At 32.9% G+C, this 20046-nt stretch overlaps 2 protein-coding genes across 3 annotated transcripts in view; one reads left to right on the top strand and one right to left on the bottom strand.

Annotated features, from left to right (window-relative positions):
• LOC109535636 (serine/threonine-protein kinase MARK2) overlaps window positions 1–7145 on the bottom strand; it is a 12407-nt gene extending 5262 nt beyond the window's left edge. Inside the window, exons 1-3 of the mRNA XM_048670630.1 lie at window positions 6863–7145; window positions 6178–6279; window positions 3178–3400 (exon numbers count right to left, since the gene is read on the bottom strand). Of these exons, the coding sequence (XP_048526587.1) occupies window positions 3178–3400; window positions 6178–6279; window positions 6863–6954 (417 nt within the window). The 5' untranslated portion in view covers window positions 6955–7145. The remainder of the gene's footprint in view (window positions 1–3177; window positions 3401–6177; window positions 6280–6862) is intronic.
• Window positions 1–20046, top strand: part of LOC109535629 (synaptotagmin-10) — a 58370-nt gene that overhangs the window by 32958 nt on the left and 5366 nt on the right. For both annotated transcript variants that reach the window (XM_048670632.1, XM_048670631.1), the window contains exons 4-8: window positions 8520–8672; window positions 9831–9965; window positions 14327–14481; window positions 14544–14715; window positions 18658–18778. In XM_048670632.1, the coding sequence (XP_048526589.1) occupies window positions 8520–8672; window positions 9831–9965; window positions 14327–14481; window positions 14544–14715; window positions 18658–18778 (736 nt within the window). The remainder of the gene's footprint in view (window positions 1–8519; window positions 8673–9830; window positions 9966–14326; window positions 14482–14543; window positions 14716–18657; window positions 18779–20046) is intronic.

The raw sequence follows: 20046 nt of genomic DNA, 5'->3' as shown, positions 1-20046 counted from the left end.
ACGCATTATTAATTTGGTATAAAAAACGTGTGGAATTCTTTGTCTCCTCAAAGGCAGACATTTTTTGAATACCGAACAAAAATCTTTTGAAAACAGTGAACAAAAGAATAAAAATTGTGATTTGGTTGAGATGGACTTATTATTTTATAGCTACAAGAGAGGAATGTTAAAGATGGAAAACTGGTCTCTTTGGCTCAAAAAATGCTACATTTGCTTAATTTCATGTCAGGTTCCTTAAGAATGAATTTTTTATAAATGAAATTCCACTCAACATGGGACATTCCAATTCTTTCCCATATTTTTTTAAATAAATGTGTGAACTATGACCAGCAGATTGTATCCACACAACTGACAAAAACAGAAAGTAGCTCAATTTTCGAACGATTTCCCTATACTTGTTTCGTTTGAGATTTCTTGACAAGATAATTATTTTATACATTCTTATGCGATTCCTGAAAAAAAACTCTGGAAATATTTTTACCTACAAAACTCGATTTTCCCTTACTGTTATGTATCAAAAATATTGCATAATTTATCATTCTTTAAAGAAAACATATATCGAAGCAATTGAGCGCATCGAGCATCCAAATAGAAAAATCGCTCCGTTTTCGGGAACTTTGTCGGTTTGTAAGTGATAGATATAAGACGCTTTATTCACTCGACTAAAGCCGTTTATATCTATCACTAAACATAAAGCTCGCCCGACTGCAAACTTTCGGAAAAAAGTCCTTCAGACATGAGGTAAAGCAAAAAAAACATGAACGCATTTGCTCCAAAGTGATTTATTCGATAATTCATGATTGTGGCATCCAAATACAATTTATTTCGAAAGTAGTCCTCTAGAGGTCTTTTTTGTCGCAGCAGGGGTCAAACATTTCTGGAAGTATGTAAAAGGAATCGTTTTATAACGAATGCCTGGCAGGATTGTTAACGATTGTAGATAGCACAGCATTAAAAAGTATGAAGAAAACTTTTGGAAAAGGTTCCTATTCACAGACATGAATAGTGATATCAAATAATGAAAAGGAAAAATAATTTCATATCCTTATATAATATAAAGCTGAAGTGTCCAGAAGCAAATCCCACACACAAATCATATTGAGAAAGGCCTCAAATCCTCACAAACCGGTTACATAAAGAGCTATTATACTGTTGGAAAATTATGCTAATCTACTCAAGGAAATGCGTTCGTGCAACAGTTAGTTTGGTAAATATGCAAATTGCAATGGAAAATAAGCCACATTTTTATTTGATACAATATTTCAAGACGCCGTTGGAATAGCAAGTACTTTGGCTAAATGTCCCGCATGAACCAGCACGCAGCTGTTCCAAATGAAAACATGTGTGTCTCGTGCAGTTAAATTATGCGCATACATCGCAATTGCATTAAACGAGATTTGATTACTTTATACTAGCTGTAGATTAATTCTTCAGCATAACATCAAGATGGAGCTTTGGAATGGAGAAATGCAAATTTGATGGCACTATTCCGAAAAAAGGCAATCAATTAAGGAACTATGTTTCCAACTGAATAATACAGAACTTTCAAGAAGAATTTGCTGAATATGCATGTAGAGGAGAATTGCATTTGAATTTGCTGTTTTTTAGCTTGGCATGTGTACTTTCGAGAGTTAGAATTGGACGTTCTAAACTTTACTGTTGGATTTATAAATGAAGTTTCCTTAAAATCATATCGAAGTTTAGGAAATCAAAACTATGTTTTTCTGCGTCCATTTCTCCTAAACCGAGCAAGGCCTACAGTTTGATTGAAAATGTATAAACGTCGTATAAAGATGAAGTTGAAAGTAACAGGCAATGAAAGATATTGAGCATGCACACAAATAACTGAATTATCCAGAACAAATACGTGTTAACAAAAGAAGAAAAAGTTACAGCAATTAATAGCTAAGTCATTTTACGTACTTAAATCGTTTTGTATTTTGTGTTTTAATTTTTTTTCTTTCCTGCTTTGAAGCGGGCTAAAATTCGAAATTTGCTTGTCACCGAAAAAAAATTATGGTTTTGGTACTGCGATTTTATACTCACTTTAAAAGTTGCATATGCTTTTTATATTTTCGAAATCGTGGTCCAAGTCAATACAAGCCCCAAATCAGCACAAAAAATCAATTTTTCAAATTAGAAGTTATCTAGATTTATTGGTTTTATCACCAATTTGTTTAACTTTTGAAAAAACCAAATTTAAATTTTTTATCAATCTGAATTCCTAGATCCATAAGAATTCAGGCAAGTTGTTTCAAATGACTTATCGGAAGCTAAACGCTAGAAAACTGTTATGCATAAAATTGAATTTATACATAAATGCTCTAATAATAGCAATTTATTAAATAATCAAGAATGCCGCCATTTGAACTTGAATTTTGACATTTTCTTTCATTCAGTACTTCCGGTGTCAATTTCGGATATTCTTTTGCTGAAACTTATGTTAGCATCACTTTTTCAAGGAGAATTAAGCAATTCTTGATAAACAAGTTTAGTAAGTATACAGTTTTTTACAAATTGATATGTAAAAATGCGTTTACTTTTTCGAGAGTTGAAAAGTGTATTTTTTAACTAACTGGTAATAATGTAATACGTATTTTATAGCTAGCACCTGTAAACTTCCTTTTTGGTGGTTTTTTAACTTCAATGCTCTATAACCAGCGCAAATTTCAAATCACCCCGCTTAATTTATGAACACCCCATCTTCATTATGTTTAATTTAATTAGTTTGCTTTTGCCGCGAATCGAATTGCCTGAGGGTCATAACTGATGATGCATGTATCATGTTGCCGTCAAAGCCTATATTAAATCAAATATATTGCGGAAAAATTAATTTACTGTAACAGTTTTTTCCAAATCGCCCTGTCGCTCGCTCTGATCCCTCCTTGAATATTTAAACTAAAATATCAACTTTTTACGGTTTTTTCGTCGTTACTTCTGTATGCATGTTCTTCCGGAGAATGTATGAGAGAGTCCAATTAAAGCGCTGTTTAAGGCCGAAAAAAGGTTCGAACAATTGCGGTTCTTTTACAATCCTCCCAGAGTGCCTTTGGCTGGATAACTAATTCAACAAAGTCCAACCCGGAAAACAGCAATTTTCCAGCCAGTGCCCACTTTTTGCCTTAATACATTCTGCACGCAATTATGTTGAGTATTTTTTGCAAAGGGGTTACTTACCCCTAATTGATGCATGTGAGCTAAAGCCGACACAAATTGGCGGGCGTATATTCGAGTTGGGCGTTCCTCCAGACGGCCACCTCGCTGTTCTTTGACGAAAGTGCACAAATCACCGCCTGAAGCTAACTCAGTTACCAAATAGTACACATTATCTGATCGCTGCATGGTTTGATACAGTGCACAAATACATGGATGGTTCAGTTTGGCCATAATTTTCGCCTCTCTGTAATATAAAAAGAAAGGCTCAAAAATAAGAAAAATTCACCTTTAGAATCCCTTAAAGTACCACAAGATTAATAATCCAATTTTTATAAGCCTCTTTTGCGTAGCTTTAAGACAGAAAAACTGTTAACAAGTAAATTTTACACAAATGTTTAAATTACTGTTATTATTTGGAAGGATTGCAGTGAATAAGCTAATTAAAAGTGGATGCTTTGAATAAAGAAAATTTAACCTTTGTTGGAAACTCTAATTGCGAAAATATTAATGGGAAAGAGTCCGCCGAAAAAAATTTCAATCAATAATATTTCAGTTGAACCTGATAAGTTTTTCGGACTGGCGCAAATTTATTCCTGACGTTTCGCAAGTACGAGTGATGTGCATATTCATAGCGTTAATTCGGCCGTTGTCCGCAGATTTTTTAATGTTGTTAAATAATTAATTTTAGATTAATGTTGTCCGCAGATTTTTCTGGCTCCTTGTTGATTGCTGATTGACTTTGTGGGTGGACGTTGCGAGAGGGTTTAAATCCGCCGCAATGGTTTCATGAGACATTTCTATAAAATTTTTGAAGAAATACTGGAAAAAATCTCGTGAAAATTACATTGGATAACGCTTGGAGATTTCGAATCAACTAAAATCATGAATGTTCATCGAGAACCGTAATATTTTCGAATGCATCACAAGTTTCCAAAGAGTGCAATTCCTCATTTTTTACTACTCCATAAACCACCAAAGCGAAGTAATTTTAGTTAAAGCTCTCGACGACGCAATTACATTTAAATGAAGTAGATAATTAATGTTCCCAGTCTTCCAAGTCTTTTATATCAAGATTAGTCATTTCTGCGAGGTTTTCGATTAAAGAAAAAGTTATTTTTATCCTCCACTACCTTAAGTTTGTTCTGGCCTAGTTTTATAATACCAGAACAAACTGAAGGTAACGGAGGATAAAAACCACTTTTTCTTTAATCGAGAACCTCGCAAAAATGACCAATGGTGATATAAATGACTTCGGGGGCTAAAAGCTGAACAAAACAAAATATAAAAAGTTTTGTTTTCAAAAGAAAATTAATTATTGAATTAACTTAAAATAATCATATTTGGATGTTTTCTGTGTTTATAAGCATTTAGAGTTGATGACAGTTTGATACTTTGAGCAATTTCTAATGCCTTCAGAGTGCTTTTGAAATTTATTCCCTTCATTGTTTTCGTCTAAACTTCACTGAAAAATATTTGACTGAAAGGAAAGCTTGTTTTGACTCAATCTTAAAACAGGTTTCCAGTTTTTTCTTTTAAGAGTTTTTCAAGTTTTAAGTACCTTAGGAATTATTTTCTTTAGTTACTGTTTTCTAAGTTATTGTTTTCTTATAAATTTGGCTAAGAAATCCGAAGCTGACTTTGACTCAACCTTAAGCTTAAGACGGGTTCGGAGTATTTTTACAGAATGTTTAGAGTTTGTCAGAAGCGGATATATCCCTTTTCCAGATATATTTGCAGCTCCGATATCTTTAAGAATTTTTCAAAACTTTCAATAGCGTTTTAACGATTAAAATGTATTTTTGCCAATGTTCAAACAAACTCTTGAAAAGGACACCAGAAAAAAATTATGTCGGTTCACGTTTCCATTAATTAATCGGCAAACATTTTCTTACATTTTTTAAGAAAAATAAATTGAAAATTAAGGTAGTTTTGAGCTGAATAATGTTTTGAAATCGATTTTTTTCATGTTTGCCGAATTGAATTCGTCTGCCACTAATGTAGATATTTTCAAACAGTTCATTTCATGCATTGTGATAATTTTTTTGAAGAATGGAAACCGTAAGAATATATTTTTTGAAAAATGGAAACCGATCTTTCAATTGGCAAATAAACTAAGGTCTTTTTGAGTTTTGAGTTTAAAATATCTAAGATTTTCGTGCATATTTTTAAGTTAAAGTTGATCTGCACGTTTTTTTTATCGTTAAGAAGCTGGGCATCTCAAAACCTAAAAACCTTGTTCAATCATTCAACCTATTCTTGGAAATTTAAAAACAGAGCTGAGCTCGTTTCCAGCAAAAAATTATATAGCATTTCAAATTATAACATTTCTTGGGTAGTTGAGTCTATAGATTTGCTTTCTTCAAAAATATGCTGCATCGAAATATTTGTCTGAAGTAAGAAATTCGCTCCTTCTTCTGTTGTTTGAAAGATTATCGTTAAATAAAATGTAGTCGTTTTAAGCAAAGCGGGTGTTTAAGGTTATTGAATTAATTTATAAATTTTCCACAAGCTCACTAGGATACAACTCGGCTCATTGTGTTTCACGGGTATATATTTTTATGAATCTCTGGAATCTTTGAACATTGAAAGCCTCCTTTACCTTTCAGTCTTTGAAGTCGAAAATCTAAACTGAGCGAAGGAGTATTTTGAATTTTCCCCCTTTTGTTATCTATCGATTCGTGGGTTGGAGGAATATCCGATAAATTATATCCTCTGCTCCATATTATAGAGGCTTCAAGTTTACCTTCTCCGTTTTCTCTTTTTTTTTTAATAAACTGACGTTGTTGTGCTAAATAGTGTTTCGATTTCGGATTTCAAATTCACAAATTTCCCGGGGAAAATGCATCTCGCATTTCACCTTGATAATACTCAAGTTGAAAAACTGAACTGAACCCGTTTTGCATTTAGTATTTTAAGATGTAAAGTTTTGGATCATTTGGAAACCTTTGATATATATGTCTAAAGATTTTTTAAAAGAAAACCAAATATTTCAGTTAAGCCATGTATAGAAAGTTACATTACCTGCACAAATTCCTTATAATATAGTCTTCCTTGATTTGGTTAACATCCATAATTTTCACCGCCACTTTGACATTGAGAATCGTGTGCATCGCCTCCTCTACTCTAAAATATCAATATCCATCCAATTCATTTCAGATTCAAAGTTTCGGTAAACAGATCTCCCAATGGAACCGATATTTTAACCAAATTATTCTTTATATAAATGTTGAGATAGGTACATGAATGTATTCAACAGTGGGGAGACTAATTTGCAAATTGCCTAAATTTGTGCACACTGATAAAGCACGTAGATTTCAAATGTGTTTAGGAGATGAACAATTCAAAGAGGTAAACGACCCTAGTTGCCTGTTTTGAATAGTTAAATAGACTTTCCATCTATAAGGGACGCGAAAATTAACCTGTGGATTAAGTGCTCTCCTAGTTTTACACTAATTTACATGTCTTATCGGAATTGTTGAGAGGCCTAAAATGTTTTTTTGCAAAGTAAGCCTCTGCTTAATTAAAATTTGAAGGACGGTATCTCGTTATAATTTATCTCACCCTTTTTAATTAAACTCCGATAATGAGAGCTTTACCAAAGGCCTCGTTTGGCACAAGTGAAATTAGAAACCGAACAGCAGCTCCAAGGCCGCTCCAATTTCTAAATGCCGTGAAAACTTATTGAAACGTAAAACTAAGACATTACCGTGCAAAGTTTCCCTTTCCCAACAGTTTCTCACTGAAACGATAATTCCCGATAATGTAAAGCTTCTTGCTCTTCGTATCTTGCAGGGTCATTTTCGTTCCGGTTTGCTTTTTTCGGCTTTTCTAAAACTGGAGTTGATGAGGATTCATGCCCCGATTCCAAGCCAATCGATCTTTCGATTTAAAATCTCGGTACAAAATCGGAAAAATACAAAATAATCGGGATTTACGACAACACGTGAGTTATTCAGTCATTCAAAATTCATATGACACGGATTGTCAACATTACACGACGGGTGAGTTTTTCCTTTTGAGGTCACCTGGTTTTCACTGCAAAATTTCAGCTGGTATTTATGCATTGTTTTATGGAAATTTATCACTTTAAATTGCCACCATCTAAGATCATCATTGCCTAAGGATTCAATAGAATTAACCAGTCAGAAGTACATACTTTGACTGGATTAAACCCAAATTTATTTTCAAGTATTTTGGTAAAAATGATTAAGGTACAAATACATAGATTCGGGTGCCCTAAAAAATTAAATTCGGAAATTTTTATTTTAAAGCCGATTTCATACAGTCACTGGGCTCACTAGAAAATGTATTAAGCGATTTAACACGATTAACTTAATGGTAATTTTTTAAATTAATTTTCTGTCCAAAACTGCATAACTTATTTGCTTTAAATTTTCTAAATAAGTTTAAGTTTCACCTTGTTGGCGCACTTAAATATTTGATAGAGTAAATATCACTCTTGAAAAAAAAATTAAAATAATGAGACAGAATATTAGTTACAATAAATTTTATTGGCATTTTTAGAAAAAAAAATAGTACGAATAATAGATAATTTGATAATAATATAGTAAATACCAAGGTACTAATATAATTGTAATCTTGCGATGAATACAATCTAATATAAAATGTTTAGTAAAATACATGAAAATAATATTTTCAAAAATGTTCTAAATCATTTTTCAAGTTGTTCATACAATTTCGTCGTTTTTAAATAAATTTGAAAAATTCGTAAAGAAATATCAATTTATTTTCAATTCCAAATCAAAATTATTTTCAATCAATTTCTATGTATTTGAACTCAAGGGAAACAAAGTATGTTTATCGGTTGATACGAAATCGACTTCACTCGAGACGAAGAATATTAATTGCTGTAAAGCTAAGCACCACCTCAACCACGTTTATTTTATTTAAAAGTGTAGAGAAAGATAACTATTCTAAAGCTTTCTTCAGTTTATCTGCATATTTCGTATGTTTTTATGATGAGTCCAACTTTCATCTGTTGTCTTGTTGCCTGTCTACAAATCCAATAGTACAAAACGGCTTTAAGTAATGTGCCGATGTTATTAATTTCTTACATTAGGTTAATCCTGTTCTTTATGTTTGCTCCCGTTCTTTTTCATATTTTAAATTTCTCTATTGACGAGAAAATTTATCTTTTGGGCATCATCAGAACCGTTAAAGGTTACTGATATACGCACGTACAGCTTCGTATCGGGTCAAAAAATCGACGGTATATTCAACATTATTGTAGAAAAACTAAAATAGTTTTTATACTAAGCAAGAAGAAAAACATTTGTTTGAAGACTCTTCTACATTAAAACCTGGTTTTTGCAGAAATAAATATGATTCTCCTTTACTTTCAGGTATTGAGGCAAACGACTTTACCGATCGTATCTGAACGCCATCATACATTTCAACGCCAGTCCTCTCATGTCTTGGACATGAGAACGGAAATCAAATTTAGCATTTGCAGTTTGGATAAAAATTACAGCAATTCCAAAATTGGCATAATTCAAGTAAGTTCTAGTTAGATTTTTCGTACTGTGAAAGTAAAAAGCTAAAAGTAAAAAAATGTAATTTTGAGAAGACTTGAGAGTGTGAAATTAAGCGTGTATACGAAGTTAATGTTTATTATCTTATTACTATTAAACTAAATTTTAAAAAACTGTAATGCACCGTTTTCGTCACTGCTCTTTTAAATTTGAAGTTGACTAATTCCGAAAATTTGGCTTAATCTACATCCGATCAATTGCTTACAGCTGTTAACAAGTGTTTACATTTATTAGTATAATGGATTGAACTTAACTAACTAGCAAAATTATTATAATTTTTAATTTTACCTGTAACTGGAGAAAACACCCCATTTATTTCCGCAGTCCGAATATTCGCTCTTAAACATGAAAAACCGCGAGAATATGCATGATATCAATTCGCCAAATAATTACTTAAATCCTTTGCATTTTATTCGGATCACTGGAATAGCTAGATGTACAGGAAAAATGCAAATCACTTGCAAATTAATTTGTAATAATGAATAATAGCTTAACAATTTCACGTTAAACTAAAGATTAAGTGAGTGAATTTGTCCCCTACATCTCCATAATGCATGAACACAATTCCAGAAAACAATTAGTCTTCTCTTGAATATATGAATTCCATTAAATTATTTCTAAAAATTAAATTAATTGCTCTAGAAACATTTATTCAACTGATACTCGATGGACTTCATACCTTCAAATAGATTCTGCATTCTTCCATTCGATTCTTTGCATTATTTTAGCTATATAAACATTCAGAGCCCGTTAATAAAAAGCATTAAAATACCTTAAAATTGACTTATAGAACTGATATTTTCGTCAGCTGCAACTGAGCTGAATTATTGGATATATTAGTGTAAAGTAACAGGAAATGCTGCTCCCAAATTTAATAGAGCTGAAAATATTTTCTGAGACGTAATTTTTCAAGGTATATATCCGACCGAGATCTCGATATTCGCTAGAGACTAACTGAAACAATATTTTTCTTGTTGCGGCGTAGTTGAAATGATATTTAATAATACACTCAACGAACTTGAAAATGCATTGTTAGTTCACACTGCTGCAGCTTTAGAAGAGAAAATAGCTCTGGAATAGAAAATACATTTTCGCTCTTAATTTATGACTTTCGACTTTCAGCCTGAATTGTATCAAACAGAACTGCTGCAGAGACAGTCGTCGATAAAAAGTGAAAATGAAGCGAAGATGGATACAAATGGTTTTCTTCATTTTGCATTGAAATACGACAAAGAACTTGAGGGCCTGGTGGTCAAGGTAGGAAACATTTTAACAATAAATTTGCCAGTAAGTAGTGAGTAAGTAGGATGGCTGTTTTAGTAACTTTCGTTTTGGTACAGAAGTAGAAATTTTCATAAGTATTTTTAATTTTGCGCAAATGAGGTAAGTTCGACGTTTATGAGACTTTCTACTTGGTTTAAAGTTCTCCAGCTGCTGTTTTGCTCCATACTGTTTGATTAAATCGATTCAGTCGCACGGGTATTAGGAATGGTAAAGTGGAAATACTGTCCTTTGACCCATTCTGGAATTCTCCAGCTTGTTACAGAACAGATGGTGATTCGCTAAATAATTTCTGAGAAGGGTACAGGACTACAAGCTGGTTACAATTTAAATCTGATTAATCGAAATTGGCTACTTTTCGTTCTCTCCCAGCTTGAAGTTTCTGTGGCTTAAATGTTACCGCAAATTATAACATCGGAGATAACTCTTATGAAATAATTCACTATTATTCTTTCATCGGAAATGCTAAAAGTTTGAACATGCACTCAAGAATTCGACGGAAACTTCGAAAACATGCTTCTCATATCCTTATTGCAATATCTTTCATATTATCCGATTTGAATTTCGAGCTGGGCGCGCCTTTTATTAACATTTAGTGCATTTATTCTGCCTGAATTATAACTTTGTTAGTTGCGAAGCTCCCTTCCAACTTTAATAATGAATATTACCATCTAAGTAAACAAGTTTGCCATCTTTACATAGCTTTAGCCGATACGGTCTATATGGTTTAACTTCGTTGTTGAAGTTAATCAGCGTCTACCGGAAGTATGTTCCTAAGTAGGATATTGTAGCTGGGTTTCTCGTTCTCCAGACATTTGTTAGAAGAAGTGATGGAAACAATGCCAGCTGGAATTTAATTGATTATTCGCGCTATTGTCTAGGATTTTCGGAACTTTCGGAGAACTTTCTATACCGCATTTGGAAGAACTTTAATGTGGCAGTCTAGGAATAAATAATCAAGATTCGCTTGAAAAATCTGCGAAAGTTTCGTCTTGGAAAGTTGTGATTCTTCAACAACTTTACAAATCCGAAAATCGACCCACTAGGAAGTGAAAATAATTTTAATTCAATGCCTGCTGTTAGAAACATTAAAATCGGAAAAGTTAAATAAAAACAGCATTTTTCCTAAGGATAATTCGGAACGTAAGCTTTCAAGTCTTTAGACTTGAGCCGAATATTTTTGAGTGATGAATACAAAAAACCCACTTTACTGATTTTGTTGGAAAGTGTTAAGAGTTGGAAAGTATCTGGTAACGACTGGCTCCATTAAAATCAACCTTAAATATTCATCAAATGAGCCAGAAGGCGAATGAACAATGGATTCCGTAAAAATAAAGTTGGGATCTTGAAAATAGTAATGTAATGAATAGGAAAAGTTTGTTTAAATTTATGCACCATAGTTATTTTAGAATTTTGTACAATTTATAAATAGTAAGCAAAGAGTGACGGTGATTCTTTTGAAAAATTAATCATTGCGTTAACATTCGTATTTTAAAATGCACTGGCAATTAAGAGAAATATAATAATACTTTAGTTAATATTCAGGAGGGACGTTATTGCTCTAGCCTATAGAATCTGAAAGGTGTTAAAAGATTTATCAGAATTTCTGTTGCCGACTACAAAAACAAAGGTTTAAACACCCGCGATTTGTACAGCTCAAATGTGCGATAATAGCAAAGAATGCACAACAGGGAAAATATATTGCAACAACACGGATTTTATGTTGAATGCTTTATTTGCTCATGTTGCTCTCACAGCTTAAATTAGTTCATTACAAAGCCAAGCCAAATATCAAAAAAATGTTGCAATGGGGAACTTGGACTGAAACCATAGTTTAGTGTCTATTGTAATAAACACATCGGTTTGCTTTAAAAACAAATTTAAAGACTGAAACTTATTATTATTTATTTCTTATTTCTTTTTAATACTGCAAGAATTACATTTTATTTCATTTTCTTATCATTATTTCATTTATTGAACTGTCCTTTGTCACCAGCGTTGAGCCGTTTATATTTTATGCAATTTTTTTCTAATCAAACACTTCCATTTTTTTTAACTGCTTAAGTAAAAGGATCAGTCAGGCAAACCTAATATCTACTATTCAGGATTGGTTTGTTCATCAATCACCTTAAAGACAGTTTTTATTGTAAAGTATCAAAAAGCTTTCACAGTGAAGCAGCAATCAGGAAATTACATGAGAGATGCTTCCTAACAAAGGTAAACCCGGTTGCAATACATTTACATGGCAATGTGCTGAAAATGTATATATAAATTTGAATTGTGTCTGAAAATTTTCAACATTAACGGGATGTTTGCATAAAAAGCTGAATTCGTGACAGGCAAGAACAATGGAAATACACATAAAAGAGTAGGACGTTTGGTGAGAATTGAAAATTACAATTGCAGGTTCATTTATAAGAAATGTGGCTGGAGAACTCGCGACTTTGTATTCTTGGGCTTTGCTATATTACGTAGTTTTTTAAACCAAATGAGCCTTGATAAATATTGTTTTAACAATGAGAAGGTTTTTAAATTTAAGGTTTTGAGTCCGAAATATTTGTATTTTGGATTAGGTCATCAAAGGTTTTACTTTGGCGGGTCTTTTATAGTCTGGAAAAAAATATGTCTTCAATGCCAGATTTTTTTTGTTTAAAAGTCTGATGAGGTCATTTTGACTTTGGAATATGAGTTTTTCAGGCTTTGCATGAGATTTTGGAAGAATGGAATTAATTTCTTTAAAAGGCACATCAATATTTCGGTCAGAATATTTTGTTCTATGGGCGGATTTCTGCAACTTTCATACGATTTTAAGGGATTTTAGCTTTATGGCTTTCTTTTGACCAGGCAATTTTTGCAAAATTTCGTCGAATAGGCTTTGAAATTACAATTTTTTATTAAAGTCCTAATAAGGATTTCGAGTTTATAGGTTTGGTGTCTTCAAAAAATTCAAATTTATATAAATTAGTAAACAACTTCAAGGTTCTTACCTGGAAATCATTTTTAGAGGTGGCGCATTTGCGAAAGGTTATTGACCAAGTTTCTATTCAGCATGTTTTGCTAATTGGACTGAAAATTTTTCTGAAAAAAAAAGCGTTGGATGTTTCGATGTTATATAACGTTTACCGTTCAAAATCTGATATTTTGACTTTTGGTAAAAATATTACAAATTTGCATTAAATTTTAGAAGAGAGAGAAGTTCCGTCTTTGTTGTGACAAATTAGTAAAAAGTTCAGTAGCCACTTTTTGTACGAAATGATTCACCATTTTTTTCAATTTAAATAAAATTTATTTATTTTAAAGCTGGTAACTTCAATAAATTGGCACATTTTCTAGTAACAGGAAAAAATTTTTGAAGCATTTCGAAGTAAGGATTTGCTGTTTAAACCCGAAACGGTAATGTAGAGTCGACAAGTTGGAAGGCTTGAGAAACGCTTTCCCTTCTGAAGCAGACATTGAACACGTTTAGGATCGGCTGAAAACCTAAAATTTACATTCATAATTTTGAATAAAAGCTGAAAATTGGTCAATTTATTTTGTTGTGTGACAGAAGATTTGCAGCTATTTTAAATTTTAGTTTTGCACATTTTACACTAAAGCCTCGCTATCACATTTAAATGATAATTAGTTTTGGGCTAATTCCTTAAAGCGATGAGTTCCTAAAATGGTTTTAGAACCACATTTAGACTTTGCGGAGTTTTAATCAAAATATTCTTCATCGTGGCAAATTTGCTATCACAAGTTGAACACCACTATTTTCAAGAAACCAAGTAAAGTTTTTTGCAATGATGATTATTTTTTTAGGCATTTTTCCGTAAACGACCTTCTACGGAATTATAATTTTTTAAAGCTGATTGTTAAGACTCTAATCTCAGGATAATTGGTTAAAACTCAAAAGGTTGCTCTTGAGTGAGTGTTGAATTTCTCCGGCTAATAACGAAATACTTTTAAGGCAGTTATATTTTGTATGTAGCAAATTAACATATTTTTTCTGACCGAGTTGACTGGTTTTGGCCTGCAAAAATATTCACATCTTCAGAGATTCTAGTTCGAAACTATTTCTCAAGATGAAGGTTGAAGGCCCTGAATGATTTTTAATGAACAGTTCTCCATTGATCTAGAATGTCGGAATAAAATCAGCTGTACAGACATCGGGAAGATCATTTTCTTCACCAGTAATTGTTAAGTTCATTTAGTTGCTTTTCTTTCTGACGTTTTGCCAACATGAGTAGCTCCCTTCCTCAGACTTTGGTTGCCAAAGTCTCTCAATTCAACAACACTTGAAAAATTACCGCTAATGAAGATTTTTCAAACAATTCAGCAAAACTGGTTGTTTTCAGATGTTTGAAGCTCGGGATCTGCCCATAAAAGACACATTTGGCACTTGTGATCCTTACGTGAAGCTGCACCTTCTGCCTGATAGGAAGAAGAAGTACCAAACTAAAGTGCACAGGAAGAGCTTAAACCCCGTGTTTAACGAGACATTCATCTTCAGGTAAATGTCGATACCTCCTATTCATTTCCTAAGCTTCTAAAGTAAGTTGATATAAATTACAGTGTGACAAGCCAGGAACTGGAATCCCGATACCTGCAACTCTCAGTTTTCGACTTTGATCGATTCGCTCGACATGATTTAATAGGCCATATCACTGTGGATAATTTAACCGAAGTTGTCGAACATGGACAGCAGGACTTTGAGTACACAATGCCGATCCTTTGCCCTCCCATGGTAAGTATAGTTCAATGCTCTGCCTTTCATAGAGACTTAATCAGTATTTTAAAGTTTAAATTGCTTTGGTAGATGGCGGGCTTTTATTCTCGTGGCTCGTTTTTTTGCCGCACTTCTTTTGCGCTCCGTAACTGTTGTATAAAAATTTTAATCTCGTTGGCTTCAAAATATGCGCTTTTCCTCTGCAAACAGTTTTTTCTTCCTTTTGGCGGAAGGATGCGGACAAACAAAAATGAGACACCTTTGCTGAAAAATGACGCTGTGTTTAAGCGAAACTCCTGATGATTGAAATGTGATGGAAACGTGAGCTAGGTGCCTGTCTGCGGATAGGGTTATATTTCTATGTAAATTTATGTCACGATGGAAGATTTTGCCATATCCAGGGCAATATTTGGATTTAATGCGCTTTCAAAATAGGTAGCTTAGAGCACAAATTAAAAGTTAAACACAAGCTTGAGATGAGCTATTTATTAGCGAAGCATACACAATTGAAAGGATTGAAATAGTTTGGAGGAAACTGCTTGAAAATACACCATTTACAGGCAAATGGCGCACAAGGGAAAGAGTTGAAACGCCTATATTTCAAGTTTTTGATTGGCAAGATAGCAGAATAAATTACACGTAATCTGTTTCTAATATTTTATTCTATTAACCAACATTGCCCAAAAAATTATGGCAGACTTATCGAGCAGTTTTAAAAAAATTAATAAATTTTGCTGAATAATACATACTTTTTTCAAGTAGTTTCAATATGTCAAAAGAACAATTCTATCACTCATGCGGATCAAAAATTGCAATCTTATTCAGACCTAAACAGCAAGCTTTTCCTTGATTTTGCGATCTAAGTTCTCTCAGATTTTTTTTAACAATCTAAAACGCGATTGTGTTTCAAAAATGGTTAACCCTTTCCAGTTCCTCTTCGAACTTCGTTTAAATTTGATAAACTGTTTGGAAACCACTGGCGCATTTACAATTGATGCAAGTAGGTGTAGATTTCGAGATGGACATATCTCAGGCACCCCCTGGGCCGGTTTCGAGTCTATCCGCTCGCATCAGCAGGGTCTAGCCTGAAAATAAGACTGCCGAAACTTGCACTTCATTTCACCCATGTATTTTACATCGGCGTAAATGTAAAATTATTTTATTCTAATTTTAATGAAGACGAACTTTTGCTGTTGTGTTTGAAGCAGTTTCTGCAAAGCAAGCAAAAAACTACGGAAAATTAACTGTTGGAATATTTTCAGTTTCTTAGTGGACTCAATAAATCGCTAAAAGAACTCAATCTAAATATCTATTTTTTTTAATTATCCAAGTTTCCCAAGATAAAGGGAAGCTGTGAGACATTTTTTTTTGTTTCCTTCTGTATTTGACTCTATTTAAAAATCTGCATTTCGACTATCAAAAAACAGATTAGATCGGACATATTTGAATAAAATTTTCCTGCTCTTTGTTCCTACTTCAATATTTTTCAATATGGAAATAGCTTGCTATAAAATAGCACCGGTTGCACAGTTCTTGGACATTTTCAAAAATTAACTAAGTTATTACGAAGAAGAATATTTCATGCAGCTTTTTATTGCTTTTTGCAGCTTCTGGAAAAAGTAAAACTCGGAACAACCTCCAATGCGCGCGGACAACTCTTCCTGAATAAGTTGTCCTTTCATTTTGTTAATTCCTTGAAAGTTCGTTGTAAATCTTCCACACGTGTCGGTTGTTCCATCTACCGCATACCCGCTATATTAGCATAATTTCTGCAACGTTTTTTTGTGCATATTTTTATCATACAATTTTTCGTATTTAGTTTATGTGTAAAACGACTTTTTAAAGTGAAATTATTATTTTATTTAATAATATTTACAATTTAAATTAAACCTGCTTGGAGTAACATTTTAATTTCTCTCTCACCGAATCAGTACGGTAAAATATATTTTTCTGATTGAAAAATCGTTTATCAAATACACTAAACCCAATTAAAACCACAAAGGAGTTTTCGAAATAAAATTAATTCAAAGCTGGAAACAATGACCGGGTTGTTGGGAATTTTGCGTATTTTCGCTTATCAAACTGAATTTTGTACTTTTATAACGCGACCGACGAATTGTAATTTCAATTTGCTCTTTTCGATCCCCATAACCCTTTTAAATTGCTGATTGTTGTTTCGGGTTTTTAAAATGCAGTTTTATTATTGATAAAAAAAATTAAACAGCTCTAACCGGTAGAGAAAGAATAAAGTTTGTAATTTAAAAAAAATGATGAAAAGCAGAAAATATTTGGGAATCAATATTTTGGAAAATTCATTTATCTTCAGGGCTCATTACTGGAACTGTTATTGGGCTTTGAGCCCGAGGCACGGTTCTCAATATTTTCATTTTTCTTAGAAACTTGCAGGCCAGAAAGATTTCAATCCTAAAACAATAAAAAACGATTTTACGAACTAAAAAATAGGATCTCGTAGCAACCAGAACCGGAAAATCAATAAAACGCCCTACCATATATTTATAATAATAAAAAAAACATTTCTATTGTCAAGGCGGTTTCTTGGAAAACCATTCCGCAGTTTTCGATTAACTTTTTAATTACATGGCTAAATGTTTTTAAACACAAATTATATTTCCGTTTCACTTCACATGACAAATCTGAGGGAAAAGAAGCAATGAGGATGAGTTAATATCAAAGAGAGTCAAATACACCCTATCAAACGTCCAATTTCTAGCAGGAAATTTGTGATTTACTAAAAGCAAATAGTAAGTCCAATATTGGATGGACGCAGATATGAAATCACACATGACGAATGAGAAATTAAATACGGAAGCATCAGTTTAATTGTAAATGTTGATTTTTCAAGCGGAGTTTTGTCTGACAAAGATATTGACTTGAGGACTTTCCGCCCGATGGGATTATTCATCAACATCCCTAACATCGACGAAATACAAAATTGAATTCGCTGTTAAATTCACACGGTCCAACGCCCGCGGTCCTTTGATTAATCCCGATCGTGCCCTGGAAATCAATCGACCATCATCCTAATACTCGAGTTATTGTTGGATCTTCATCTAAAATACAACGCAGTATTCTTTTGACGATAGTTCTATTTTCACTCCCTTTTAGTTCGCCTGAATCTTTTCCATCCACTTTACACCATGAGAACTGTGTTGGCGCTATTCAAAAGAGGCCGCATTATTGTCTCGTTATTTCGACAACATAGTTTCGAACAATAAAAACGACTGGGGGATATATTCTCAGATATTCGTATCCAAACCGCGATCTATTGAAACTCAGTGAGGGCTTGTTTGGGTGTTTCCGTTTACGATTTTCGGTAGAAATGGAGATACCGCTCAAGTTAGCCGAAAAAATGTGGAAAGAAAGCTCGAGAAAAAAACGGTCTGTCACCGCTGATGGCCATAATCCGGTGTAGTTTCTTTATTTTTATTTTGTAGGGATATAAAATGGTTTTTCATGATATTGATAAGCAAGGGTGATATTCACCTCCCCAGTTTTCACGAGAAAACGTTTTTGTGGGTCGTTTGGGAAACTCCTGCAGATGTTTTTATGTAGCAGGTAATTTTATGCTGTTCTGTTCTGTTCTTGTTTATTGAGTCTGTGCAACTGAAGTTAAGGCTCTGTTAATTACAGACGATGCTAATAATTGGTTTGCGGTTGTCTCTCACACTTATCTATTTGTTTCGGTCTATATATTATTAATTTTTCCATTGTCTACTCACGTTTGACCTTGTTTCCGATATGTTTCTGTTTCTCGCTAATCTGCTGCTATTTTGTTTGTGCTTACCGGACAGTTTTGTTACACCTGACAGCAGGTTTCCAATAACTAAACTGGCATCAACTCGGTCAACTACATATTGTAGATCCAAGTGAATGGCCATAGGAAAATTAGGTTTTTTGATTTTCGAGAATTATTTTTCATACATTTTTTCTCTTTTTCAGGATGAAGTAAATTTGGGCGAACTGATGGTATGCCTGTGCTTCCTACCGAAAGCTGGCCGATTGACGATAACAATCATTAAAGGCCGGAGCTTCAAGGCAATGGACATAACTGGAAAATCAGGTAAGAATTTTCAATTTTGTTGTTTTCATTGCCGATTATTTTTCATTACTGATAATTTTTGGGAAAAATTACGAGTTTCTAAAGAAATAATCTCCGATGGTTAACTTCAGACCAGCCAGTAGAAAAAAGGCTGTGCATTTCTTGTCAGAGGCTCAATATTGGCTTTATTTAAAWAAATACATATTATTATTCGATTATATATATCGAGTTTTCATGTAACCCGGTAACATATGTATATGAGTTTGAAAAAAGTAAACCCGTTTTTCTCCTTATCAAATTAGTAGCTTTGCCAGTTTTTACTTTAAAGTTAGATCCGATGTTAAACTCTACTCTCTATTTGCCCTGTTAGGAACTTTCTAAACTTTGGTCCTCTAAATCCTTGACCGTTTTTCAGCAGAAATCGATTACCTTGTTAAGTACAGAATCCATTGATTTACTCATAATATTTTTATTGGGTTTTGGTCTGCCAGCTTTTTGAAGTAGCTGTTTGGGAATTATTGAATAGATCGGTTTGTTTTTCTAGTTATTAATTAAGCTGTATTGCTGTAGATAAATATTTGATAAATTAATTACATTTCCAGCAAACCGCCAGGCCATTTTTTAGCTACGTAAGTAATTAGTTTGGAAAGCTGAATTGGGAAAGTAAAAAACACAAATGGCTGGCTATATTCAGAGTCTACTGGTTTCATATTATTTTATTTCAACCCTTTCCAGCCAATAATATAATTTTTGTTTTTGACAAAAATTCGGGAAAAATTGATTAAGTATTCAAATTGTACAATGTTTTCAATGATTTCTTAAGAAATTATGGTGCAGACTATAAAAACTGTCGACAGGAACGATCATTGAAAAGCCAGAATTTTTTTTTAAAGTCGCTTGATTTTATTAATATCTAATAGAAAATAACCATATGATTTTTTAAATATATATCATGCACATATTCAAATCCTAAAACATCATCAAAATACTCTAAAGCACTCCGTTTGCTTAGAAAGTACAGTTTGATGCATCAGGAATTTTATAAAGTAGCAAGCGAAAAAGTTTTAATAAGGATATTATAAAAACACTAAACAAATTACCAATTATTCTTGCATGGAACACCTATCAAGGAATATTTCCAACGCATTTAAATGCATTTTGTGATAAATGCTGTTAAAACTTAACACAGCTTGTGTTAATTTAGAACCACTACAGCTTGCAAAATCGTAAATATTAAAACCGGTATCATAAACTAACTAATTATGAAAAGCATATTTATTAAACTTCAT

The sequence above is a fragment of the Dendroctonus ponderosae genome, unplaced genomic scaffold (genome assembly GCF_020466585.1).
Source record: "Dendroctonus ponderosae isolate FM_Combo_2020 unplaced genomic scaffold, Dpon_F_20191213v2 Dpon_F_20191213_1, whole genome shotgun sequence".
Lineage (NCBI taxonomy): Eukaryota > Metazoa > Arthropoda > Insecta > Coleoptera > Curculionidae > Dendroctonus > Dendroctonus ponderosae.
The sequence above is the reverse complement of the archived record's forward strand: the minus strand, read 5'-3'. Positions and strand labels throughout refer to the sequence as shown.